This window comes from Anopheles aquasalis, chromosome 3 (assembly GCF_943734665.1).
Source record: "Anopheles aquasalis chromosome 3, idAnoAquaMG_Q_19, whole genome shotgun sequence".
NCBI lineage: Eukaryota > Metazoa > Arthropoda > Insecta > Diptera > Culicidae > Anopheles > Anopheles aquasalis.
In genome coordinates this window covers 49,666,049-49,686,048 of record NC_064878.1, presented here as the reverse complement: position 1 = coordinate 49,686,048, position 20,000 = coordinate 49,666,049, and the positions used below count along the sequence as shown (strand labels likewise).

General features: G+C 47.4%; 4 protein-coding genes across 5 annotated transcripts; all 4 read right to left on the bottom strand.

The window, feature by feature from the left end:
* Positions 1–227: 227 nt before the first annotated feature.
* On the bottom strand, positions 228–2,209 carry LOC126578725 (ADP-dependent glucokinase). The gene is made up of 3 exons (XM_050241573.1): positions 1,703–2,209; positions 1,467–1,631; positions 228–1,403 (listed from the first exon to the last, which is right to left on the bottom strand). Exons 1-3 carry the CDS (start codon positions 2,041–2,043, stop codon positions 401–403), a joined length of 1,509 nt encoding a protein of 502 aa, XP_050097530.1. The 5' UTR covers positions 2,044–2,209; the 3' UTR covers positions 228–400.
* Positions 2,210–2,384: 175 nt separating this feature from the next.
* On the bottom strand, positions 2,385–3,718 carry LOC126578729 (uncharacterized). 2 transcript variants are annotated; one of them, XM_050241576.1, is made up of 4 exons: positions 3,577–3,718; positions 3,274–3,473; positions 2,961–3,195; positions 2,385–2,872 (listed from the first exon to the last, which is right to left on the bottom strand). In XM_050241576.1, exons 1-4 carry the CDS (start codon positions 3,584–3,586, stop codon positions 2,445–2,447), a joined length of 873 nt encoding a protein of 290 aa, XP_050097533.1. In that variant the 5' UTR covers positions 3,587–3,718; the 3' UTR covers positions 2,385–2,444. The 2 variants fall into 2 exon arrangements, with proteins under 2 accessions (XP_050097533.1, XP_050097534.1); XM_050241577.1 differs by having other exon boundaries at positions 3,274–3,483; positions 3,577–3,702.
* A 442-nt stretch (positions 3,719–4,160) lies between these two features.
* Positions 4,161–4,910, bottom strand: LOC126576717 (phospholipase B1, membrane-associated-like). Its single transcript, XM_050238023.1, is given in 2 exon segments — positions 4,161–4,615; positions 4,685–4,910. Coding segments are annotated over 2 exon segments (681 nt in total).
* A 508-nt stretch (positions 4,911–5,418) lies between these two features.
* Positions 5,419–16,905, bottom strand: LOC126578726 (phospholipase B1, membrane-associated-like). The gene is made up of 5 exons (XM_050241574.1): positions 16,711–16,905; positions 6,809–7,074; positions 6,415–6,743; positions 6,076–6,350; positions 5,419–6,011 (listed from the first exon to the last, which is right to left on the bottom strand). Exons 2-5 carry the CDS (start codon positions 7,016–7,018, stop codon positions 5,569–5,571), a joined length of 1,257 nt encoding a protein of 418 aa, XP_050097531.1. The 5' UTR covers positions 7,019–7,074; positions 16,711–16,905; the 3' UTR covers positions 5,419–5,568.
* Between the last annotated feature and the right edge of the window lie 3,095 nt (positions 16,906–20,000).

The window sequence follows — 20,000 nt, the reverse complement described above, 5'->3', positions numbered from 1 at the left end:
TAGTGCCTGGTGTGAACTATTATTATAATTGAATGGCTAAAATGCTAAGTCAGTCTCTAGAATGTAAGATTAACTGCACCGAAGCAGTGATCGACTTTAGTGTAACTAGTGCAATTAGAGATTACGTTTCATTCCCGACCGGGAGGCCCCTCGTACGCAGGCTATGTGGCCACTGTACGTTATTGGATAAGTTTCTTTTACAATTTTAAACACCAACCAATGGAATGTTAAAATGTCTCTCGTGCTCGTCATTCAATAAACTAGCAAATCTCAACCAACAAAATATCGACACGTTAAAATGGAACGCATTTGGCGATCATCATCCGCTCCATGGCAGTCTGGGGCAACTCTAGCAGTCTTGTCTGGTAACAGAGTGGAATGAGTTACGCTGATGGCGTCATCAAATTTGCAGCACCAGTCCGGCTCCCGATATGTTATCACCGGCACCCACCGTTTGTTTAGCATTTTTGCAGATCAAAACCGGTGCCACGCAGATTTCCACTTCGACGGCCTCGTGACTAGTGCTCTCGCCATCGACGGATAACGGGATCGATTCGTCCCAGCAGGACACCGGTTCGCGGTTATCGAAGGGAATCCGCCTAGCACCCGGCTTGGCCGACACGGCAAAACTGCCATCCATCTGCAGGTAGGATGCATCCGGGTTCACAATCGTACTCGCACACACGTGCCGGTGTGCGGTGAGGGATGCTTTTGCGGCCGCTTGCTTCGTGTGCTTCCAGCTGCTTCCCTTAGACACTATGAAGGCCTGGTAGGCGAGCGTGTGCAGATGGATTCGCGACAGTGGACGCCGCTTTCCACTACTAGCATCGTTCGCGTTGCCAACACGCAACTGTTGGTTCAGCCGAGCAAAGACGCTCCGTGCTTGATCGAGCGAATGAGCAACACGTGGGTTCGAATCGGCCACCAAACTGATTCGACCCGTTTCCAGCACCTGTTGCAAATTGTCGAGCTCTTGCTCGTTCATACCGATCGAATCGGTGTACGGGAGTACGTAGCGCATCAGTAGCTGCAACAGTTCCAGTTCCACGAAACTGGCCATCTCAAAGTGGATGAGGGTACGGACGGACTGTGCCTGCATCTGCTGCTGGACCTTCTGTAGACGTGCCTCACGAACCCCCGGCTGGTACACATAGTTGTCCATCATCTGAAGGCCACTGACGATGAATAGATCCGGATTGAAGTCGGGCAGTGCGGTGTCAAACTCTTCCAGTGAACTGATCATCGGATTATGCCGATCGTTGTGCAGAATGTACCGATTAGCACGTGGTGAAACGAGCTGTCCCCACGTATCATCAGTATTATACTCCAGGATGAGATGAATGTCATCGTCTTCGATGAGACTACCCGTCAGTAATACCTCTGGTCGCAGATGGGTTTTCAATCTAAAATGAATTCCAAACATGAATTATGCTAATTGTGAACGCAACATAGCGAGAGCTACCTACTTGCTGGACATTTTCGCCCCGAGCAGCACAGTGGCACCCTCCATTGCCATCCGTGAACCGATGACCGGAGCATTGCCACCGAGCGCCCAGTGATGATCGACGGCAGAAGACTTTTTGGCCCGTTGCACCAACTGTAGGAACAGCTCTCGATTGGCAGTGAAACGTCTGTGAAATGGAGAGAGTATGAGTATCATCTTTGTCCCTGGTCTTTAAGGATCCTCGCCGTATGCACTCACTCTGCCGCTGCTCCCTGTTGGAAGTAGTACGCAAAATTGAGCAGAAACTCCTCTTCAGTCGTTATGTCGTCGAAGGTGTAACCGGTAAAGTTAAGGCCGCTGACGATGGTTTCGTTATGTGCTAGGAAGTTAACGGCTCGCACATGCAGGTCACTACACGACCCATAACCGATTGCGACGCGGGGCCCCCCGACCGGAAACTCCACCTCTAGGTCCCGTAGATGCTGCAGGATGACCGTAAGCTTGACGAGCTCGTTCGACGAGAGATACGCTTGGAAGATGATCGCGAACAAGGCGGTGAAGGCGCCGAACATGGTCGCGGTGCTCAGCAAGGAAAACATTTTTCTTACGTTGATTGATGTAACAAGTATAATTCACAATATAAATACGGAAACGTGATACAATTACACCTTAAAATTGGTCTCAAACGGCGGCATCCTTTCCCCACTTTCTTTTCCGATTTGTTGACGTCGGCATAAATGAAAACAAAGTGACGTCACGAAAAGTGTGAAGACGTCACGTGTGAATGGGAATGTCAATGCTGTTTTCAAAAAAATCGGTTATTTAAAGCATTTTCCGAGGTGCAAGATAATCAGCGATTAAGATATCAATTGTAGTTAACTTCACTAGCAGTTTGAGATTATGGTTAGTAAGGTGAACAGACTGAATGAACACTGTACCGTAGACTGTAGAATCCTTTATTTTGTCGTCTCCACCTTGTGCTGTTTTGGGTGCCAGCGGCTTAGTTCTCGATGAGAGCCTCATAGCTTTTGATCGAGATTTCACTGCCACCGTACGGGATGTAGAGCGTCTTATGGCTTGGATGGATCTTGCCCGGTGTCAGTGCACTGCAGTGTCGTGCCCGGCCAACGTACAACACTTCACCGCACCGAGTGTGTCCTCCGACGACAGCCTTCGGTGGTACGTAGCCATTGCTGCACGGCACCCAGGACACGTTCCCGTTACAGAGAACCTCGTATGATTGCTTCGATATCTCACGACCCGCGTACGATACATAGGCCACCTTTTTCGTGGGCAACACCTTCGCCGGTAGCAATTCACCCTCGTAGCTCGCACGGCCCACGTAGATCGGCGAACCGTCCGAATCCTTGCCGGCCAAGATAGCCCCCGATGGGATTGGTGCATGAACGGAGCAGTGCTTCCAAGTGGCTGAATTGAATGAACAGACGAAGGTGATGGAGGTGGAGGAGGTCAGTGATGGTTGGCCGATTACTAAGAGCGACCCAAAGGCACTTACAGCGCTGCTGACCGATTAGAACCTCGTAGTGTTTGTAGCTATGCTCGGCACCACCGAACGGAATGTAAAGAGAACCGTGTGCCCGATGGATCTTGCCCGGTGTCAGGCTACATTCGTGATGGGTACGTCCGATGTGCAGCTGTTCACCGCACCTGGTATAGCCACCCAATACGGCCCCTTTCGGTATCTGCCCGTTGGCGCTGTGAACCCAGGCGAACCCTGATCCGGTCAGCACCTACGGGAATGTTATTCAGACTGATCAGAATGATCTTTGAACTGGTCACCACCAATCTCCAAAGTGCCTACGACGTACCTCGAACGATGACTTGAAGATTTCCATTCCGTTGTAGGACACATAGCAGGCCTGCTTGGTGGGGATCACTTTGGCCGGTAACAGGTCACACTCGTGATGAGCCCGCCCGACATAGATCGGTGAACCGTCCTGATCATGTCCAGCATGAACGGCCATCGGTGGAATGCCTTGGTGCGAGGTCCATTTGATCCAGTTGAAGCCTATGGGGAGCTGGTAATGTGTAATGCGGCAACTCCACAGTCAGGGCTTCCAGATTGTGGAGTACGTCATGGTTGCAATCAATGGATGCTCGTTCGTTCTTACATGGAGACATTTTTCACTTCCTTAATGCACAAAACGTCCTTAACAAGGCCTACGCTTCAGGCCTCAATCATGCAGCGAATAACACGTCCGGTACAGTGCGTTCTTCACTGTTGGACGAACAATATAGAACTGCCGATACCATTGCCACTCGAGAGGGACTTACTCATGATCCTTGGTTGATTAGTCGGTTAGTTACACCAACCGTTGTATGAGTAAGTCGGACGGATTACGTATCATACCACGCTGGTGCAATAAATTGTGATACATTGTGATACATATGCCGATTGATGTGCTTCACGATTGGCGTGATAAGCTGCAATGCCTGGCACTTTATTCGAATATATTCGGTTGCACAATCGGATGCATCTGTGATGAATAGTGATTGGAATGATAGTCATTAGCAACTAATTGTTAATAATTTCTTCACATAGTATTTATGGCTTCATAACTACATCTGTCTCTTGAGTAGTAAAAAGTGAGAAAGTATTCAAACAAGCTCTTTTTTCAAGCTATTTTTTCTATCAATCTATCGATCAATCTATTCTTTTTAAGCTATTTTTTTAACAATACTTTCAAAACATCTTTCACCCTTCCCGCAAACTGTTCACCTGCGTCACCAAATACGGACGAGCCGGTGTTGGACAGTTAATTCATTCAAATTCTCGTTGCAGTGGTCCGCTCTTGTTGCCCACCACCTCCATCATGTTGTTCCAATAGCTATTTGCCATCATCGCATGGCCCCGTTGACTGAAATGGAAACAATCGACCGAGAAGAGGCCATCATCTGTACTACCGTCTGGAAGCGTTGGCAACATAAACTGCTCTGCAAACAGTTGATAGTTGACGGTGAAGTCCGTTAAGTGTTGAAACTCTGGCCGCTCTGCTACTCGCCTCTGCACCCGGTTCCAATCTTCTATGATACGGTTTAGACGAGGCTGAAGTGCTTGAAAGCGTGTGCCGAAGACACACGAACACTCAAACAGTTGCGTAGAGACACATTCAGGTGGTAGTGGCCGGAATGTCCTAAGAACGTTTACATCTGTTCACGAGGGGTAAGCAACGCATTACTAGGGATGATCACTGAGCAGCGGTAGTAGCAGATACTCACTGATTGCAGACACAATGTTGACCATGGTTCTGGGCAGATATTTGCGTAGTAATCGAATTGCTTTGATTAGATTCTGTTCGTGATAACTCAGAGCCTTCTCTGGGTTGGGTAGATAGCATATTCGACTGCAGAAATCATTGTGACCGATGAAAATCGTCACCAGTTTCCAGTGATTCTTAATGTCCACCGTGCGATCGCTCATCATCCGTTTGATGAGGATGTGCATGCGCCACCAGTGTTGCTAACAGCGTAATCCTCGTCATTGTTCCGCTTGTTGGTAGGCAAAGAGAACCTATGATCAGTTCGAATCTACTGACAAACGTCCGAACCAATCTCTCTTGCAGGGGTGTTACAATGCTCCGTCAACTCTACTGCACATCTACTTTTATACCTTGCCGCGTGCGTGTCCTTCACGATACAGTGAATGTGAGATGAAGCTATTAAACGAAATTGTTCTACCACGAATGCACCCGAAAAATCGGTCAGTGCCGCAGTGTTATTAAACATTACTTTAACTATAGGCGTGTGGGTTGCGAAGGAAGCAGTCGAATTAGCAGCCGACATTCAGTAACCCTGGAAGTAGCGTATTTCGGACGTACATTACTTACCAACCACGCGTCGCGTTACTTTTTCAGTTCATTCATTGATAAAGCACAAGGATAAAACGTTTGAAAGGAGCTTTGCTTAAAACCACAAAACATTCGTTTATATTGCAAGGGCAGTGCAGTGATAGCCTTAACCGAGTATGAAAAGCAAAAGCTGGTTGGATGAATTACTGCTAACGGTTTGATATCACAATTCGCTTCTGGCATTGGCATCGACCATCGATGCCGAACTGGCCAAATTTCTAACGCTCGGCGACACTCCGAGACACCGTTTAGCGTTTAGCTATTTCCGGGTGTACGAAGGAAAGGCATGCTGTCGCTGGGACACCGGAACAGCTCGAACTCACGCTCCCAGCTCAGCGACTTACTGCCGATCGGTTCCAGCATATTGTTCCACAGTGCATTCGAAGCGAGCGCGTACCCTTTCTGGCTGAGGTGGAAACAGTCGAGCGACATGTAGGTAAAGTCCGTATCACCGGTCGGTGTCTCGGGAAAGGTGAGATTCATCGCGAACGGTTGATAGACGACGGTAAAGTCGGGCTTGGTGTGAAATTCCGGCCGCCTAACGATCTCCATCTGTAGCATGTTCCAGTCATCGATGAGCTTGATGAAGCGCTTCCGTTGCTTGCGAAAGCGCGACGCAATCAGACAGGGACACTCGATCCGGTGCATCGAGACGCACTCCTGCGGTTTGTTCTTGAACCGGGCTAGCAGGTCGACCTCTGTAAGAAATGGGAAGATGTGATGATGATGGAGATAATACGCAAAAAGATAACTGGTACTCACTGGGACTGGCCGCGAGATTAACGAATGTTCGAGGCAGATAATCGCGGAAGGTGCGCAGTGCACTGACGATGTTCTTCTCGTGGTACTCCAGTATCTTCTCGGGTGTGGCCATGTAGCAGATCTCGGCACAGAAATCATTGCCCCCGATCATGAGCGTAATCATCTTCCAGTGTTTCGCAATGTCTACGTTACGATCGGAGAGCATCCGCTTGACGAGGTTGCGTGCCTGGTACGGTATGTCCTGTGACATCGCACCTCCTTCGGCGGCATTGAACCTATTTTATGATGATAAAGTGTGCTTAAACTGATGCAGGGTCCGGGCTCAATGGGGTGACTTACAGTGCAGATTTTCTCGACGAAAGTCCATCGGTGATCGGATAACCGTACAGCTTCGGATTGAACTCCTTCAGTATGTTCGGTAGCGTAAGGTACTGGCGCCATGTACCCTGCCCTCCGATGCTCCAAGAGAGTCCTTTGTTCTCGATCAGCACCTCCAGCATGTTCGTAGCCATTGCTCCATTCCCTGCCGTTAGCGAGTCCCCGATGGCACCGACAATATCGATGTCTCCCGGGCGTAGCTCGTCCACCGAGGATGGCACCGTGGGGCTACGCATACCCGTCGTGTTGCAGAAGAACGGATCTTCCGCCCCAAACTGACGCTGCAGTTTCTGTAAATCATCGAGGAGACAATGTGTACCTTACTGCTCGCAGGACACGCGCCTAGAATACTTACCCCCTTCTTAAGATTAACCAGAAACTTGTTCTTGTTGTTGCCCGTGGGGCCGATAAAGTTAAACATCAGTTCCCGCAGCTTCCGGTACTTGCTGGTGAGGAGAGGTGAATCCAATGCCGTAATCAGTGCCTGACCCTCACACGGTTCGATGGTGGCGAATAGTAGCACCAGCAGCCCCGCAGTGAGTGAAAGTGTAAGTGCAGACGGCATGGTGGAGGCGCATAAGAAGCGTTTGACGTTGGTTTTGGCGTGAGTTGATGCGAAATCTGAGAGAGTGAAACGGAGAAACATTAATGTTGAATTGGAAACCAGCATGTGATTCATGATTGGTTTGATCCCCGTGTGATGTGTACAATCTACGATTCGTTTTGACGTGGGTTTTTAAGCGAATTTTTTCCCACAAACAAGATGCCAAACAACATTTGTTCACAATCAACGTCGCCAAGCAGCAAAAAAAATTCAATTTCAAGTTCAACGAGGAAAGTTTAGAACAAACCCGTTATAATAATTTAAGATTCTACTACTAGTACTACTACTACTACGATTCCATTTGTTGTCGATTGCTCGCTACCGTTCAAAATCAAACAAAACATTAATCGTGCATTCATCATGCCAGTGCCCGGTACTTGTGTCTACGCAAACTCAACTCAGAATGACCTTGGCTAGGAGGAAATTACAAATAAGGAACAAAAGAAACCAAGAATGCCGGTCAGATGCCGGTAGCAGGTTGACAAATCCAGCTGCTTAAACGGCCGTTGGAGTTGCTGATGTCAAATCTTGCCTACAATATGTCCAGTTAACGAATAGTAGGAAGTCTGAACATCACAGAGACCAGCTGGTGCAAACGATAATCCAAAACAAACGCAAGAATAGAGAAGGAGAGGGTTGATTGTTGAGTTTTTGTTCTGGTTTACGAATGACCTTGACAAGTCTTGCCGTTTTTTTTCGAGGGTTGAAAATCAAGTCCAGCTTAATCCACTTGTGGTTAATCTAATCGCACAGATACTTATTCGCACAGCGATATCTCGCGCAACGGAAGGTTTGACACCACAAATGGTCTTCACACACAGTTTCATTCACTAAGCCGGTTAAAGAATTGCGCCTTATTTGCAACGCGTGAGCTGAGAGATTCTAGAGTCCGTCACATTTAATTAATCTCCCGGTGACAGTTTAGCGTCGGATCAAATTCGTCAGGCGAGATGCTCAATAGTTCAGCGTGCCAGAGGTAATAAATAGCCATATTCGAGATAAGTTCTCACGTTACACTAAGAAGGATGTTGATTATTGAAATTCAGAATATTTTGCACCTTTTTCCATAGGACAAGATGCGGTATGATTCTTTTGTTTCTTGTTTCTTTCTCTGTCACCTTATTCTCGATTTAGAACACTTAATATGAGAGAGAATGAAGAGCTAGAAGACTCAGCCATTCGTATAGTAGGACTTTAAAATTCCTAGAACACATCTCTTCCCCAGTAAATTATTCTTACGACGCTAGATTCCAAAATTCCTCAAAACGAAATGGCTCATGTAACCCGAAAGGAGAAAAGCAGTACCATCAGGAGCATTATGAATACAAATACTGTGTCCCAGCGTGTATTCTTTGTCAGCGCAGTTATGCAGATTGGCAAGACTTTCACGGTTCACAGTTGCAAACAGTAGCGAGAATATTAATTCTGCTTCAATCATCTAATCGGCTGTGGGGAGGGACAACGGGTTGTGGGAATTGCTGTGTCTGCTTCTATGCATCGCCAAGCGTGCCGTAACGCCGCTATCATCATCCTTAATCATCATTGACCTCGTACAATCTTCCATTCTCTCTCGCTCTCTCTTCCTCTCTGTCTCTCTCTCGCTAGTCAGATGTGCCGTTTCGGATCGTGACGTGAAATACGCTACACGGCAACGATTAAATGCCAAGCCCACCAGCTCTCGAACGGAAGGCGCTGGTGCGTGGGCTTTTGCCGCAACCGGTAGTTCGGGCGAGCGAAAATTAATTCCAATCATGCCACACGTCAAACACGGCTACCCAAACGGAATGGTAAGGGGTGTTGTTTGTTTCGGAGCACCGATCGTCGCTGGGAGCCACATGGTGAGGCCCTCGCCACGGTTCTAATCAACTTTGTGTCCTGTCCAATGGAAAACGGTCTCTGGTACACTATGCCACATCTGTTACATTTTGTAAGATGCCACAAAAGCCACTGGCCCCATCTTAATAAGTTCAATGTCAGTCGCACGTTAAGATGACCTGCGGATCGACTTCTAGATTCGGACACCACGGGGCTACTGAAAGGCCTTTACATGATCCGTATGACACCACCCAGCAGCAGCAGCAGCAGCAGAAGCAGCAGCAGCAGCAGCAGCAGCAGTTGCATCTTTCCTCATGCTGTGTCTTGTCATTGGCACGAACGCAATGATGATAAACGCAACAATTGCATACCATCGTGTCGCGGTTTGAACCGATACGCTGCACCTATGCTGCACCCATTCTCAAGAACGGACAAAGAAGAGAAATGTCGAAGAGGGCTGAGCAGAAAAGAAACAAAACTTGGCCGTAAAGTCCCGTGACCCCTGCCCGGGGACCGGATTTCTCCGTCGGCTATAACTGTTGTTGATTCAAGGACGAACTGGCCGGCGAAGATAGTGCGATTACCCCCCATGGGAGGTCGTAGTATTTTCTTTTAACTTTGTGCAATTATTTTCTTCGCTGTTGTGGTCTGAGCTTCAGGGATATAGTTTCTTTGCTTGGTGGTTTGCGGAATTATCCACTTGCACTTGGTTGTATGGTGGTTGAACATAACAGGTGTATGACTCGCCTTTTACCATATCACGTTTATGTTAAGGAAGGGCTAAGAAAATTATTATTTTTAGATTTTTTCATTTTTACGTGCATGCTGATCCTTTCAAGAGTATTGTGCAAATTTTTTTGGCTTCAATCGAAGAAAAACTGACAGAGAAATAGATTTTTGATATCGAGAAAAGCATCACTTTTTCAACTTTAAAAAATCTGCCAAAAATCGAAAAATAGGAAATTCAACAAAAACTCAACGGTGCTACCTAGATAAACTTATAATCTATCAAAAGAATATCCATTTACATTTTTCTGATGACCCATCACGCTGCTACAAGGGGCAGCGTTTTCGTTCAAAACTAAAGACTTGCTCCTTAAGACATAAGCGACGAACCCGGCTTGTGTAGTTTTGCCGCCCCGCATTTCTAAAATAGATGCCATGGAGTTTTGAACAAATCTTCCGCAATATACAACCAAATATTCTTGAAAAAGTTGTAGTTTAATAAAACATTCAGATAAAAATAATAAGTTGAACTATTTCTTCTCGCAAAATTTTCCAAAATGGGCCTTTTTCTGACTCGAATTAACGATAGCCTCTCCATACCTCGAACTGTGCCTGTGTGCCTCGAACTGACCTTAACCCTTGGCACTGCGTGGTGTCATCAAACTTTGCGTATTCGGTCAATGCTATCGTGCAGACGTGCCAAGCTACCACGCTTCCTATAACATACATCATCTTCATCGTGTTCTCCCTTCAACCCTGCTGCACTCGAAAGTCAAAGCTCAATGCGAAAAAAACATGTCGATTAATCGAAGACGTATCACGCTATTATGGAAAGTCGGCATGCCAACGAGAGTTCGTATTCGAAAGGTCAGAGAGGAGCGAGTACAAGTGAAAAAAATCCGGAAATGCTTGTCTCGAATCTCGAAGAAATCTCGTCTTCCGAAGATGCAACCATCCTTAGCGGCACGATGCGGCATTGTTTCCGCAATGAGTCCATGCGGTTCACCAATCCCTTCATTGTGCTGTGGCAGTGTCGCACGATTTATCATCATTACGGTGGCAGGAGCGCGGGAGGGCGAAAGAAATGGTTTACCGGTGAGCATTAAATGTTTCATCTGGCATTGCAAGTTATTGGTTGACATTGGGTCGGTCCACTGTGCTGCCGTACATGTTCGTCCGCATAGTCCACACACCAGTCATTTGCTTTTATGACACCTTCATTACGCATTGTTTTCCGGAGAACCGGATTGATTCGGTTTCTTTTCATTTCTCTCAATGAGGCAAGGCCAGGGCCGAGAGTTGATATGTAGATAAGATCATACAGAGTGCACATTGTAGTAAAGCATCCTTACCCGATTGTTGAAAAGTGTGCAGAAGTAACGAGCAAAAATCCTTCCATCTAAACTCACGAGAGGCTTTGCGCTTCGAGTATCTTACCGCTAATGGAAGGTGGGTGTGTCCTTCTCCCTGCCGTAGCCATCCAAAAACCACAAACATACGTCACGCTGCATGCAAATCTACTACACCGAGTGCTCGAGCCTCTCACAATCGATTAGCGTGGCGTCTCACTTGATTGCAAACGCACCGCAATGGAGTTCTAACTCTGTTTACATCCCTGCTATCCTCTCTGCGTCTCTCTCTCTCTCTCTGCTGTGCAGTGTCTGTGTCAAGATCATGGTCCACGGTCCGTTCGATAGTATGCGTACATATTAGTATACCTTTTGGTTAATCGCTGCTTGAGCTACTCGCCTCTACAGTACAGTGTCAACCTTGCGGTAAGGAACTGCACCGAACCATTCAACAACGGGCCGCACCGCATGAGGAGTTAATTCTAGGCTTGCTACCTCCTTTACATCGTCAACGGCGCTTTGACGTAACGTGCTGGCCGCCCCTTTGCAGCCATCTGATATGTTTCGCTCATGAACTGGACGATCGCTGCGGCTGCTGTTGAGAGAATCTTCCATTTTCACCTCAACTGCTGCAAGCAGTGAAAGGTCACTCGCATAGGCATCAAACACTCGCATAGACAGCATAAAAACTGACATTTGGAACCGGAAATCAATAAAGCACTAGGACCATTTCTGTTCTAGGAACGATTCAATCCACACGAAGACCGTGACCGCTGGCTTTGAACCACATTCGCAGTCAGTGGTTCTACATGCCAGACCAAACGGACCGGACATCGGTGGTTGACAACGGTCCCAGCTGGGTGCTGCTGGGGGTGTTGTACGTGGCCTCAAGGTAGTAACCACGTCCATATCGTCATGCCTACTAAACGACCTAGCAAGGCTGCTTCTTGATGATTGTTTACTGTTCGTATCAAAGTGATATTTCATGCACCACCGCTGCCTCCTGCAAGTGTAGTCCGGTCATCGGGTTTGCTCCACAATTTCCATTAATAATGCGCAATGTTTATGAAATCACAAATCCCCTTCATAACCCCCCCAGGGCGGGCTGTTGCTGCAGCCCTCACCATTACCTGAACGGTCTGAACGGTGGTGGATTTTCCCCCAAAAACCTGGACTTGGGCGACAGTCAGAGCTGGAGATTTCCACTGCAAGCATCCAACAGGGCCGCCCTGCGGAACCGGTAGATCGCGTTGTGATGATGCGTTGACTCACGCCTCGTACCGGCTCGTCCCCCCGTGAATGCCAACTACCGCAAGCGTATGCCTGGTGTGCCGGCTATAAATCATCAAGTCCCGTGAGGGGGCGGTTCGGTAGCATGCACCAGAGCATACGCTGCATACGAAGGCCGGCCTGCCGTGGACGATGGACGGTTCATTCTGAATTCTAGCTGCTTTGCGGACACTGATTGTGAGCCTGAGCGTGATGAGGCGGGGAGTTGACAAACAAAAGCTGGTGCTTCTCATCAGACGGAAGTGACGATGTTGGTGTCGCTAATTCACGGAACTGAGAGCCCTTTCCAGAGACCATATCGGACTCCGTCAGTGAGGATATTTGCTTGTGAGCTCGCTGGTTATTGTGGCGCTTGGGTTGTCGAATTAGGCCAGTTCACTCGGTTGGCAAATAGACGGGATTTAAATTTTTGATCGCCACACCGAACGTACCGATGGAATGATTGTTGTGTTCCAGTGTTCCACAGTGGATCTCACCACTTCGCACTGCAAAGCGTTGGGGTCAAGGGGATAAACCACTTAAAGCTGTCAATTTTCGTACCCTCAACGGCGCCAGAACAAGTTCTAGAGAGTTTAGAGCTTAAGGCGATAAAATAAAAGATGCTGACGCAAAACGCCACTCCAGACCTCCAATCTTGACGTCAGATTCTATCGAATATTTAACACATTCTTTGGGAACGGGAGGACAGTGCGAAAATCGTTTTAATATCTGGAAGGTTTCGCGAAATAACAGTGGGCATCGATTCGAGTCGGTTTGACGTCAGCGTGAGATACCACGCTAGATGGAAAAACGAGTTTTTGATGATAAAACACACTAATTGTGTCACCGCAATAGATGTCGCCCGTGAATATTTCTAATGTGAACAAATTCATCTCTGCTCTCTGTCGCTCCGGAACTATTGGTTAATCTACTGGTAGTGATGAACGATTTCCAAGGAAGTCAGCTATCGCCGGGTGCATCGCATCTTCGCCTCCAAGGTATTCATGTCTGGTGCTGGGAGGGAGTAGCATAGCAGCAGGGACAGTAATAAGCCGGTTCACAACGTTAATCATCTAAACCGTTAGGCATACACCGCACGCACGCTCGCAGCAGCCATGACTCTCCATGATGGTCCGGCCTCCGGTGATGCGACTCCTAAGCTGGACAATTTACGATCAATCGTTACCAGCGAGCTATTTAGCGTCTCGTTTGACCTCTCGAGGTCGCTAAACGGGCTCGCCTATCGATCGATCTGTTGACCGATCGATCGGTCGAACAATTGTTCGATCCATTTCCGCAGTCCTTGATGTGCAGGAGCAGCTTCCGGTTTCTACGGAGCTCGCTTTGCAAACAATATTTTTCCTTTTCCTAGATTACACAATGGCATCAGCACCAGTAATTTGGGTTTAGCACCCCCCGGGGAGATGGTACAACGGCAAGGCAAGATGGTCAACGGGTACGCGAATCGATTTGAATTCGAATTCCATTCATGGCACCAGTTGTGGTCGCGTTCGGATCACGGTCACGGTTGCACTTATCTCAGCAAGACGTAACCGAAAGCGAACCGAGCGCGTACGCGCGCATTTTCCAATTAATTACAGTACCGTCGATCCGAACCTTTGGTCAAGGTTGAGGTTTTATTATCTAAGCAACAGTCGCTACCGGTGCGGCTGTAGTAACAAACAAACACACAGCGGAGGCTCTGTGCTCGGTACCGTCAATGGAACCGCGACAATTGACCAATTGTAGCGTTACGCTGGTTGAAAATATCACACATTTTTGGCATATTGGTGAGCCTTTCGGTTTGAGCAAGCAGGAAGTGATCTGCACATCGCATCGCACTTCGTACGGGACCGGACCGTCATACATTAGCATGCACATGTTAATGATGGACGGTTGATATGTGAGATGACTGTGTGCGGGGGGCGTAAGGTGGCAAAATGATTGTTTCCTCACGAGCTTGATGGTTCAACGTGTGATCTGATGCGGCCGATTTGGGCATGTGCTTCTGGCTGGGCCAGTGTATCACACGTGTTGAGCTAACACTGTTTTGCATCTGTACGACTGACGCTCGAGATGAGTAAACTGTGTTTTTTTAAACTTCTCCCCTCCTGTATCTTGTGCCTTTCGTATATTTGATGGGCATTTGATCAAACAGTTTACTGTTATATTCACATAATATATCGTATGTCTTGCGCTTATTACATCCTCTAATCCTATTTATTGTGTTTTGTTAATTTTAAGGTATTTTCTCTCATAATATCTTTTTATTTTTACAATGAATTTATGGTGGTTTTTCATTTGTTTCATCTCATCGTTGTACATATTGTATTGCTTTTCATCCAAAAAGTGGAAGATCTTCGCACGTCACATACAGTAGGCAAGTTTATCTTAAACCCCAGACCCAACAACTGTCTCAGTAGGCCGGGCAAGGAGCTGCGCCACTGGCGGTTAACCACTGACCTTCCGTGTGCCCTTCCTGCCCTCACGACTGCACCACCAATTGCCATAACGATCCGTTTTTTTTTGCATCCACATGCCCTGCTAACCCTGCGCACAACCTTTAACCCTCACCCTGCGAATTATCCGCTCTCGGCCTCTGAGGACACCCTTTAATCACTCGAGTTCGAGTTCGAGCTCGAGACTGGGGCTCTTCAAAAAGGGCTCGCGAGAAGGAAAGCGTGACCTTGACCACCTTGGGCAACCGGCGCCACGATCACGGCTGGCGTTCATTGAAGTTCCGAAACCGGTGTGACAGGTCAATCGGTGTGGTGTGGCCGTTCGGGGTGTGGAATTGCCCCACGACAACATCATCATCATCATCATCATCATCAACAACAACAACAACGGCGATGACGACGACGACGACAGGTAGCGGTGTAGTGGCGGCTTTTACGATCGTTGACCGACGTGTGACACTTGGGCATGGAATGGTCAAGACAAACAAACGAAAATGGCCTAACCTCACCCTCATCCGCCGTTCCTCCGCCTTCCGGGTGGACCTTCTTCTTACTCACACGACCACCGTCGTCGTCGTCGTCGACATCGTCAGTTCGCAAGCGGTTAATGGCCGTACCGTTAAGTATCGTCGCGCGTCGTCACAAGCGCGCAAAACAGCTGGAAGGAAGGGACCACACCATTCCGAGCCCTTGAACTTGTTTGCTTTATCAGGCCCCTCTGCGTGCTGTGAGAAGGACGCAATCCGCAGATGATCCTTTTCGGTAGGATTCTAACGTTTTACATCAAACAGTCGCTTGTACTTCAACGTCGCAAAAAAAAAACACCACTCAAGGAACGCGGAAGTGCACATTTTCGAGTGCACAATCTGCGCAAGTGCCATTAGTGCAAGTGACGAACTGGAAGAAACACTTGCTCCTCTCAGGCATCATGAATTCTTTTTTATAAAAACATCGAAAATAAACCAACAACAATTTGAATATCATTCAGGACGGCGCGCACGCACCGCATTGCATCAGCCACTGTCTAGGACTCCAAAAAAAGATTTGTTTAAGAAGTGGTTCGTTCAAGTGGTCTACACCGCTACGTCGATTCTGCATATCATTACGCGGTCAGTACCGTGTAAGCCAGTTCGGTACTGGGCATGTTTGCACACCGAAGATGATGAGCAAATTGAATCACGAGATGGAAGCAGATGATAAAGTAGATGATGAACGCCTGACGCCATTCTTATGCCACCTGTCATCGGCTGGCACCGGTCTGGGGTGGGAACGAAGACCACAGACGGCCGCCGACTCATGAAAGGCCAACTCACTCTTCTAACGCCGGCTGCGCACTCGCACGGTCGCTAATTCCCGACAAATGAATTGATAATCATCAGCACAGCATCAGCACAGCGCGTTTTCGCTAAGCACAACGTGCTAGGTGTCATTATATTCCGCTTTAGGAATCCACTCCTCCGAGTCTGAGTCTGAGTCTCAATCTGTGAGAGGTAATCGTTCTATTCCTGCTCATAGGCGTTTTGCTTGTTCTCGAACTCGCGTAACCCACAACCTTCTCCGTACGTGTGGGAATAGTCATGCACGGTTTAGAAGCACATTATAAGCCAATGAACCAGAACAATGTTACTGGCGGGGCTTACGGATTGGCATTAGCGTGTCGCGAGCACGAGAGTGTCAACGAGGATCTTGGGGAGAATTGATTTATGGTGTGAACCTTTTCGGTATTCCAGCAATACTTCTCGCCAAATCACGCTCAACTAGAGCGCCGAGAGAAGGCGTTTTACTTGATTCTCGGTTTGAAATCCCAATAAGTCATTGAGCAAGCAGCAAGCACTTTTCAAGAACAAGATTTTGCACTGAAGAAGGGGGAAAGATCGTTGTGGAAGGTTAATAGGACTAACAGAGCACAACTTCCGAGTGAAGTAGATGAGTTTTACAACCATTTTGAAGCGCATTCTTTACACAACACAACACGATACTGTGATAAAAAACATTAAGAATTTACAGTGACGAATTCACTGTAAATACAACTTACCTTGTGATTCAGAGGAACTCCTTTTAATCCTTGAGCCTACTAGATCACGATAACTGACCAATGCTGACGACTAATCTCGTTCCGAGCTGACTATCTTTCGTCTATTCCCACTCAACACTATTCCATTCACACGCTCGCTGCACTGTCTAATAATCAACGCCGACAATGACGACAGATCGTAACAACCTCCGTGACAAACTACTTCCACTCGGTGATGTTGTCCCTAGGACGACGACGGTCGAGAACGGAATGCCGATCGTCGATCAGCGTCGAGCGGCTGATATACGAGAAGAAGCCGATCTTACGGGCGAGATCGAGGTAGAACCGCGCGCATCGGACGCGTCGCGTCGCTCGATCGTGGTTGTACGTGCTTGCCTCGCTCGCCGAAGGACTCCCGGTGGAACCAGCCCTATTCTAGTGATTCCTCCTTACTCCGTCCCACCATCGCGTTCCTCCTGCTCAGCCCTGGGGTGTGGTGTTCAACTGTCGCCCAGTTCATAGGTTACCAATACCAGTAGTGGGAAGTGGAAGTGATGTCGGTATGCTACAGATCATAGTACTGCGATCGCGCCGCACGATCTTTCCGTTAGCCTCTTCGCTAACCTTCTCGTGGGCTTCGATTGGCTTCTGACTTCTGTTCGGATAATTGTACCGCGCTGTCCACCCGGTGGCTGATGTTATAAAAAAAAGGCGAGAAAGAGAAAAGAAGCGAAACCAAACTCAGGCCCCGTTGGTGGAGGGACCCGGGTGGAGAAGCAAATTGAAATGGTTTACACATTCGTGTGGGCTACACCGCGAGCACCCGATGATGCACGCGAATCGCGCCGCGTGGCGTAGAACAGCGCGGCAATGACTACCAATGAGCACGAGCACGAGCACAGACGATGGATGTATGGGAGGGATAGACATCTTTCCGGTATGTTGGAGAGTGTGCCCCGAGAGCTGGCGCTCTGGCGATCGCTGGTGATCCGCAACCACCCTGCGTTTCGTTGTTGGTTTTTGGGGCGGATTTCTATCTCGCGTCAGTTCTGACTCAAGTACTGAGCGAGCACCGAAAGATGGCTCATCGGCCTTGACCATGTGTGCTTTCGAGTGGTTTGCGGTGCAAGTGGTTCTAGATGCTTCTGCTTCTGCCGTTGCTTCTTCGCACATTTGCATTTCGCACGTGCCAGAGTAACCGGTATGCACGAATTGAAGAGTTACCATTATTCGATGGCATAGGCATTGGTAAACAGAGTTTTCTGTGGGTTTCTCATACTCACCGTTAACCGTTTCAATTTCGGTTTTGTACAGAATCGTGGCAATGCTGCAAATTCGGTGGGAAATCAAAATCAATTTCGTGTTAAACATACATTATACCAATAGATGAATAAACCATCTGGCACATTGTTTATTGTTCTATTCTGTTTTATGTTTTATATACAAACACATAACATTGACGTCAATGTTTGGAAAACTTTATGTACTTTATTACTTTTTAACAAACATTCTTTACAAACTAAAATTCTAAGCTCACGGATCGGTTCAACGAACACGCAAAGCATTATTCAGTATTAAGGGTGAGTTAATTCGGGGCAAAAAAGGCTAATTTTTGTCAATTTTTTGTGAAGAAACTATTCGACATATTTTTTTCAAGTAAATGTCTTATTAAACTACAATATTTCAAAAATATTTGGTTCAATTTTGGAGAAGATTTATTAGAAACTTCATCCATGGCATCAAATATAGAAATGCGTGGCTGCAAAACTACACAAGCCGGGTTCGTCGCTTTTGGCTTAAGGAGCAAGTCTTTTGAACCGCATCAAAGACGGTGCCCAACGTAGCTGCGTGATGGGTCATCCGAAAAATACAAATAAATATTCTTTTCATAGATTACAAGTTTATCCATCTGGCCCCTTTGAGTTTTTGTTGAATTTCCTATATTTTCGAATTTTGGCAGATTTTTGAAGTTGAAAAAGTGACGCTTTTTACGTGTTTGACTACAACATCAAGTTTTACATAATTGTTTAAAAAAAATATCAAGAATTTTAATGAAATCTCGGCAGGGTTACCTGGCAAATAGTGCATAGAATATGTGTTAAAAAATTCAAATCAGTCGGTCCAGTAGTTTTTACGGTACGATCGGCACCGTCTTTGAAATCGTTGGTTGTGGAAAACACGCGTCAAAGTAACGATCTGCATTGCATGAAGCGCGGATTAAAAAACATCAATATCTTTGTCAGTTTTACTTCCATTAATCCAAAAAAAAATACACAGTACTCTTGAAAGGCTCAGCAATCATGAAAAAAACGTAAAAATTGTTTGTCGCCCCAAAACAACAATCCTTTGATCCTCCTAAGTTCCTCATTTTCCCTCGTAGTTTTTCCCCACGAATCTCTCACACCGGCCATCACCAGCATACTCGCAAGCGCACTGGCGCTCTCATCAACAGCTAGCGTTCTGTTGAACTTGAACTCGATCAAGGTTCTGCCAAACCGTAAAACACCGAAACAATTCCATCGTCGGTTAGGCCCGTACTGAGATGGCCATCTCACTATGGCGCTCACTATCGGGTCTAGAAAACACCCCACCAACGATCACAACAAAAACCGAGCCGGTCCCGAGCAAACACGTGGTCAAGGCACGATCGTCGATCGTCTAAAAACCGAACGATCGTCACCGCGGTTTCTGTCAGGTTTGTGCTTGTGCTGCTGCTCAAGCGCTGCTCCGTAACACGTTTAAATGCTGAATACTGCTAGAGAACTGTACGCCATTCATATGCTCTAACACCAGATCCACTAATCCATTCGGTGAGCCTCTGGTGGTATGTTGCTATCTCTGCACATACACTCTCGCATTCGTATCATCATTCACCGGCTCTGTTTATCACTTTGCATAGCACGGAACATTCCATAGGTTGCGATAAGAACAATTGCCACACCACTACAGGCATGCTGCATGGCCACGGTTGCGGGTGGGTGGTGGAACCAAATCAAAAGGGTGGCAGTTATTGGGAATACGCATCTGCACCATGTTTGCTTAGCTGCTATCTTATCGTGGAATGGCACCGAGCCAAGCCGTGAAAACACTGCGCAGAGCGTGAGCAACGCACTGCAAGAAGCCTCTAGAGTCTACTGCCGCTACCAAAAGCAACGAGGATTATCGATTCCAGGGATGATCGGCGACAGAATAAGATATAGTCCGAACCTAATCCCGATAGCTGGAAAACGTGATAGACGAACGTAAAGTGTCAAGAAGGGTTCAGAGCTGGCCTTGAACGGGACAAGCGTTCGCTATAGCGCCTCTAGCCA

What these genes read in the sequence shown, in the direction of transcription:
- LOC126578725 (XM_050241573.1), bottom strand. Translation starts at nt 2,043, where the DNA reads ATGTTTTCCTTGCTGAGCACCGCGACCATGTTCGGCGCCTTCACCGCC. An exon ending in CAACAGGGAGCAGCGGCAGA is followed by an intron (nt 1,632 to 1,702) that starts GTGAGTGCATAC and finishes TCCATTTCACAG; the next exon opens with ACGTTTCACTGCCAATCGAG. An exon ending in GGGGCGAAAATGTCCAGCAA is followed by an intron (nt 1,404 to 1,466) that starts GTAGGTAGCTCT and finishes AATTCATTTTAG; the next exon opens with ATTGAAAACCCATCTGCGAC.
- LOC126578729 (XM_050241576.1), bottom strand. An exon ending in TCTTCAAGTCATCGTTCGAG is followed by an intron (nt 3,196 to 3,273) that starts GTACGTCGTAGG and finishes ACATTCCCGTAG; the next exon opens with GTGCTGACCGGATCAGGGTT. An exon ending in TCTAATCGGTCAGCAGCGCT is followed by an intron (nt 2,873 to 2,960) that starts GTAAGTGCCTTT and finishes CATTCAATTCAG; the next exon opens with CCACTTGGAAGCACTGCTCC.
- LOC126578726 (XM_050241574.1), bottom strand. Translation starts at nt 7,018, where the DNA reads ATGCCGTCTGCACTTACACTTTCACTCACTGCGGGGCTGCTGGTGCTA. An exon ending in TGGTTAATCTTAAGAAGGGG is followed by an intron (nt 6,744 to 6,808) that starts GTAAGTATTCTA and finishes GATGATTTACAG; the next exon opens with AAACTGCAGCGTCAGTTTGG. An exon ending in TCGTCGAGAAAATCTGCACT is followed by an intron (nt 6,351 to 6,414) that starts GTAAGTCACCCC and finishes ATCATAAAATAG; the next exon opens with GTTCAATGCCGCCGAAGGAG.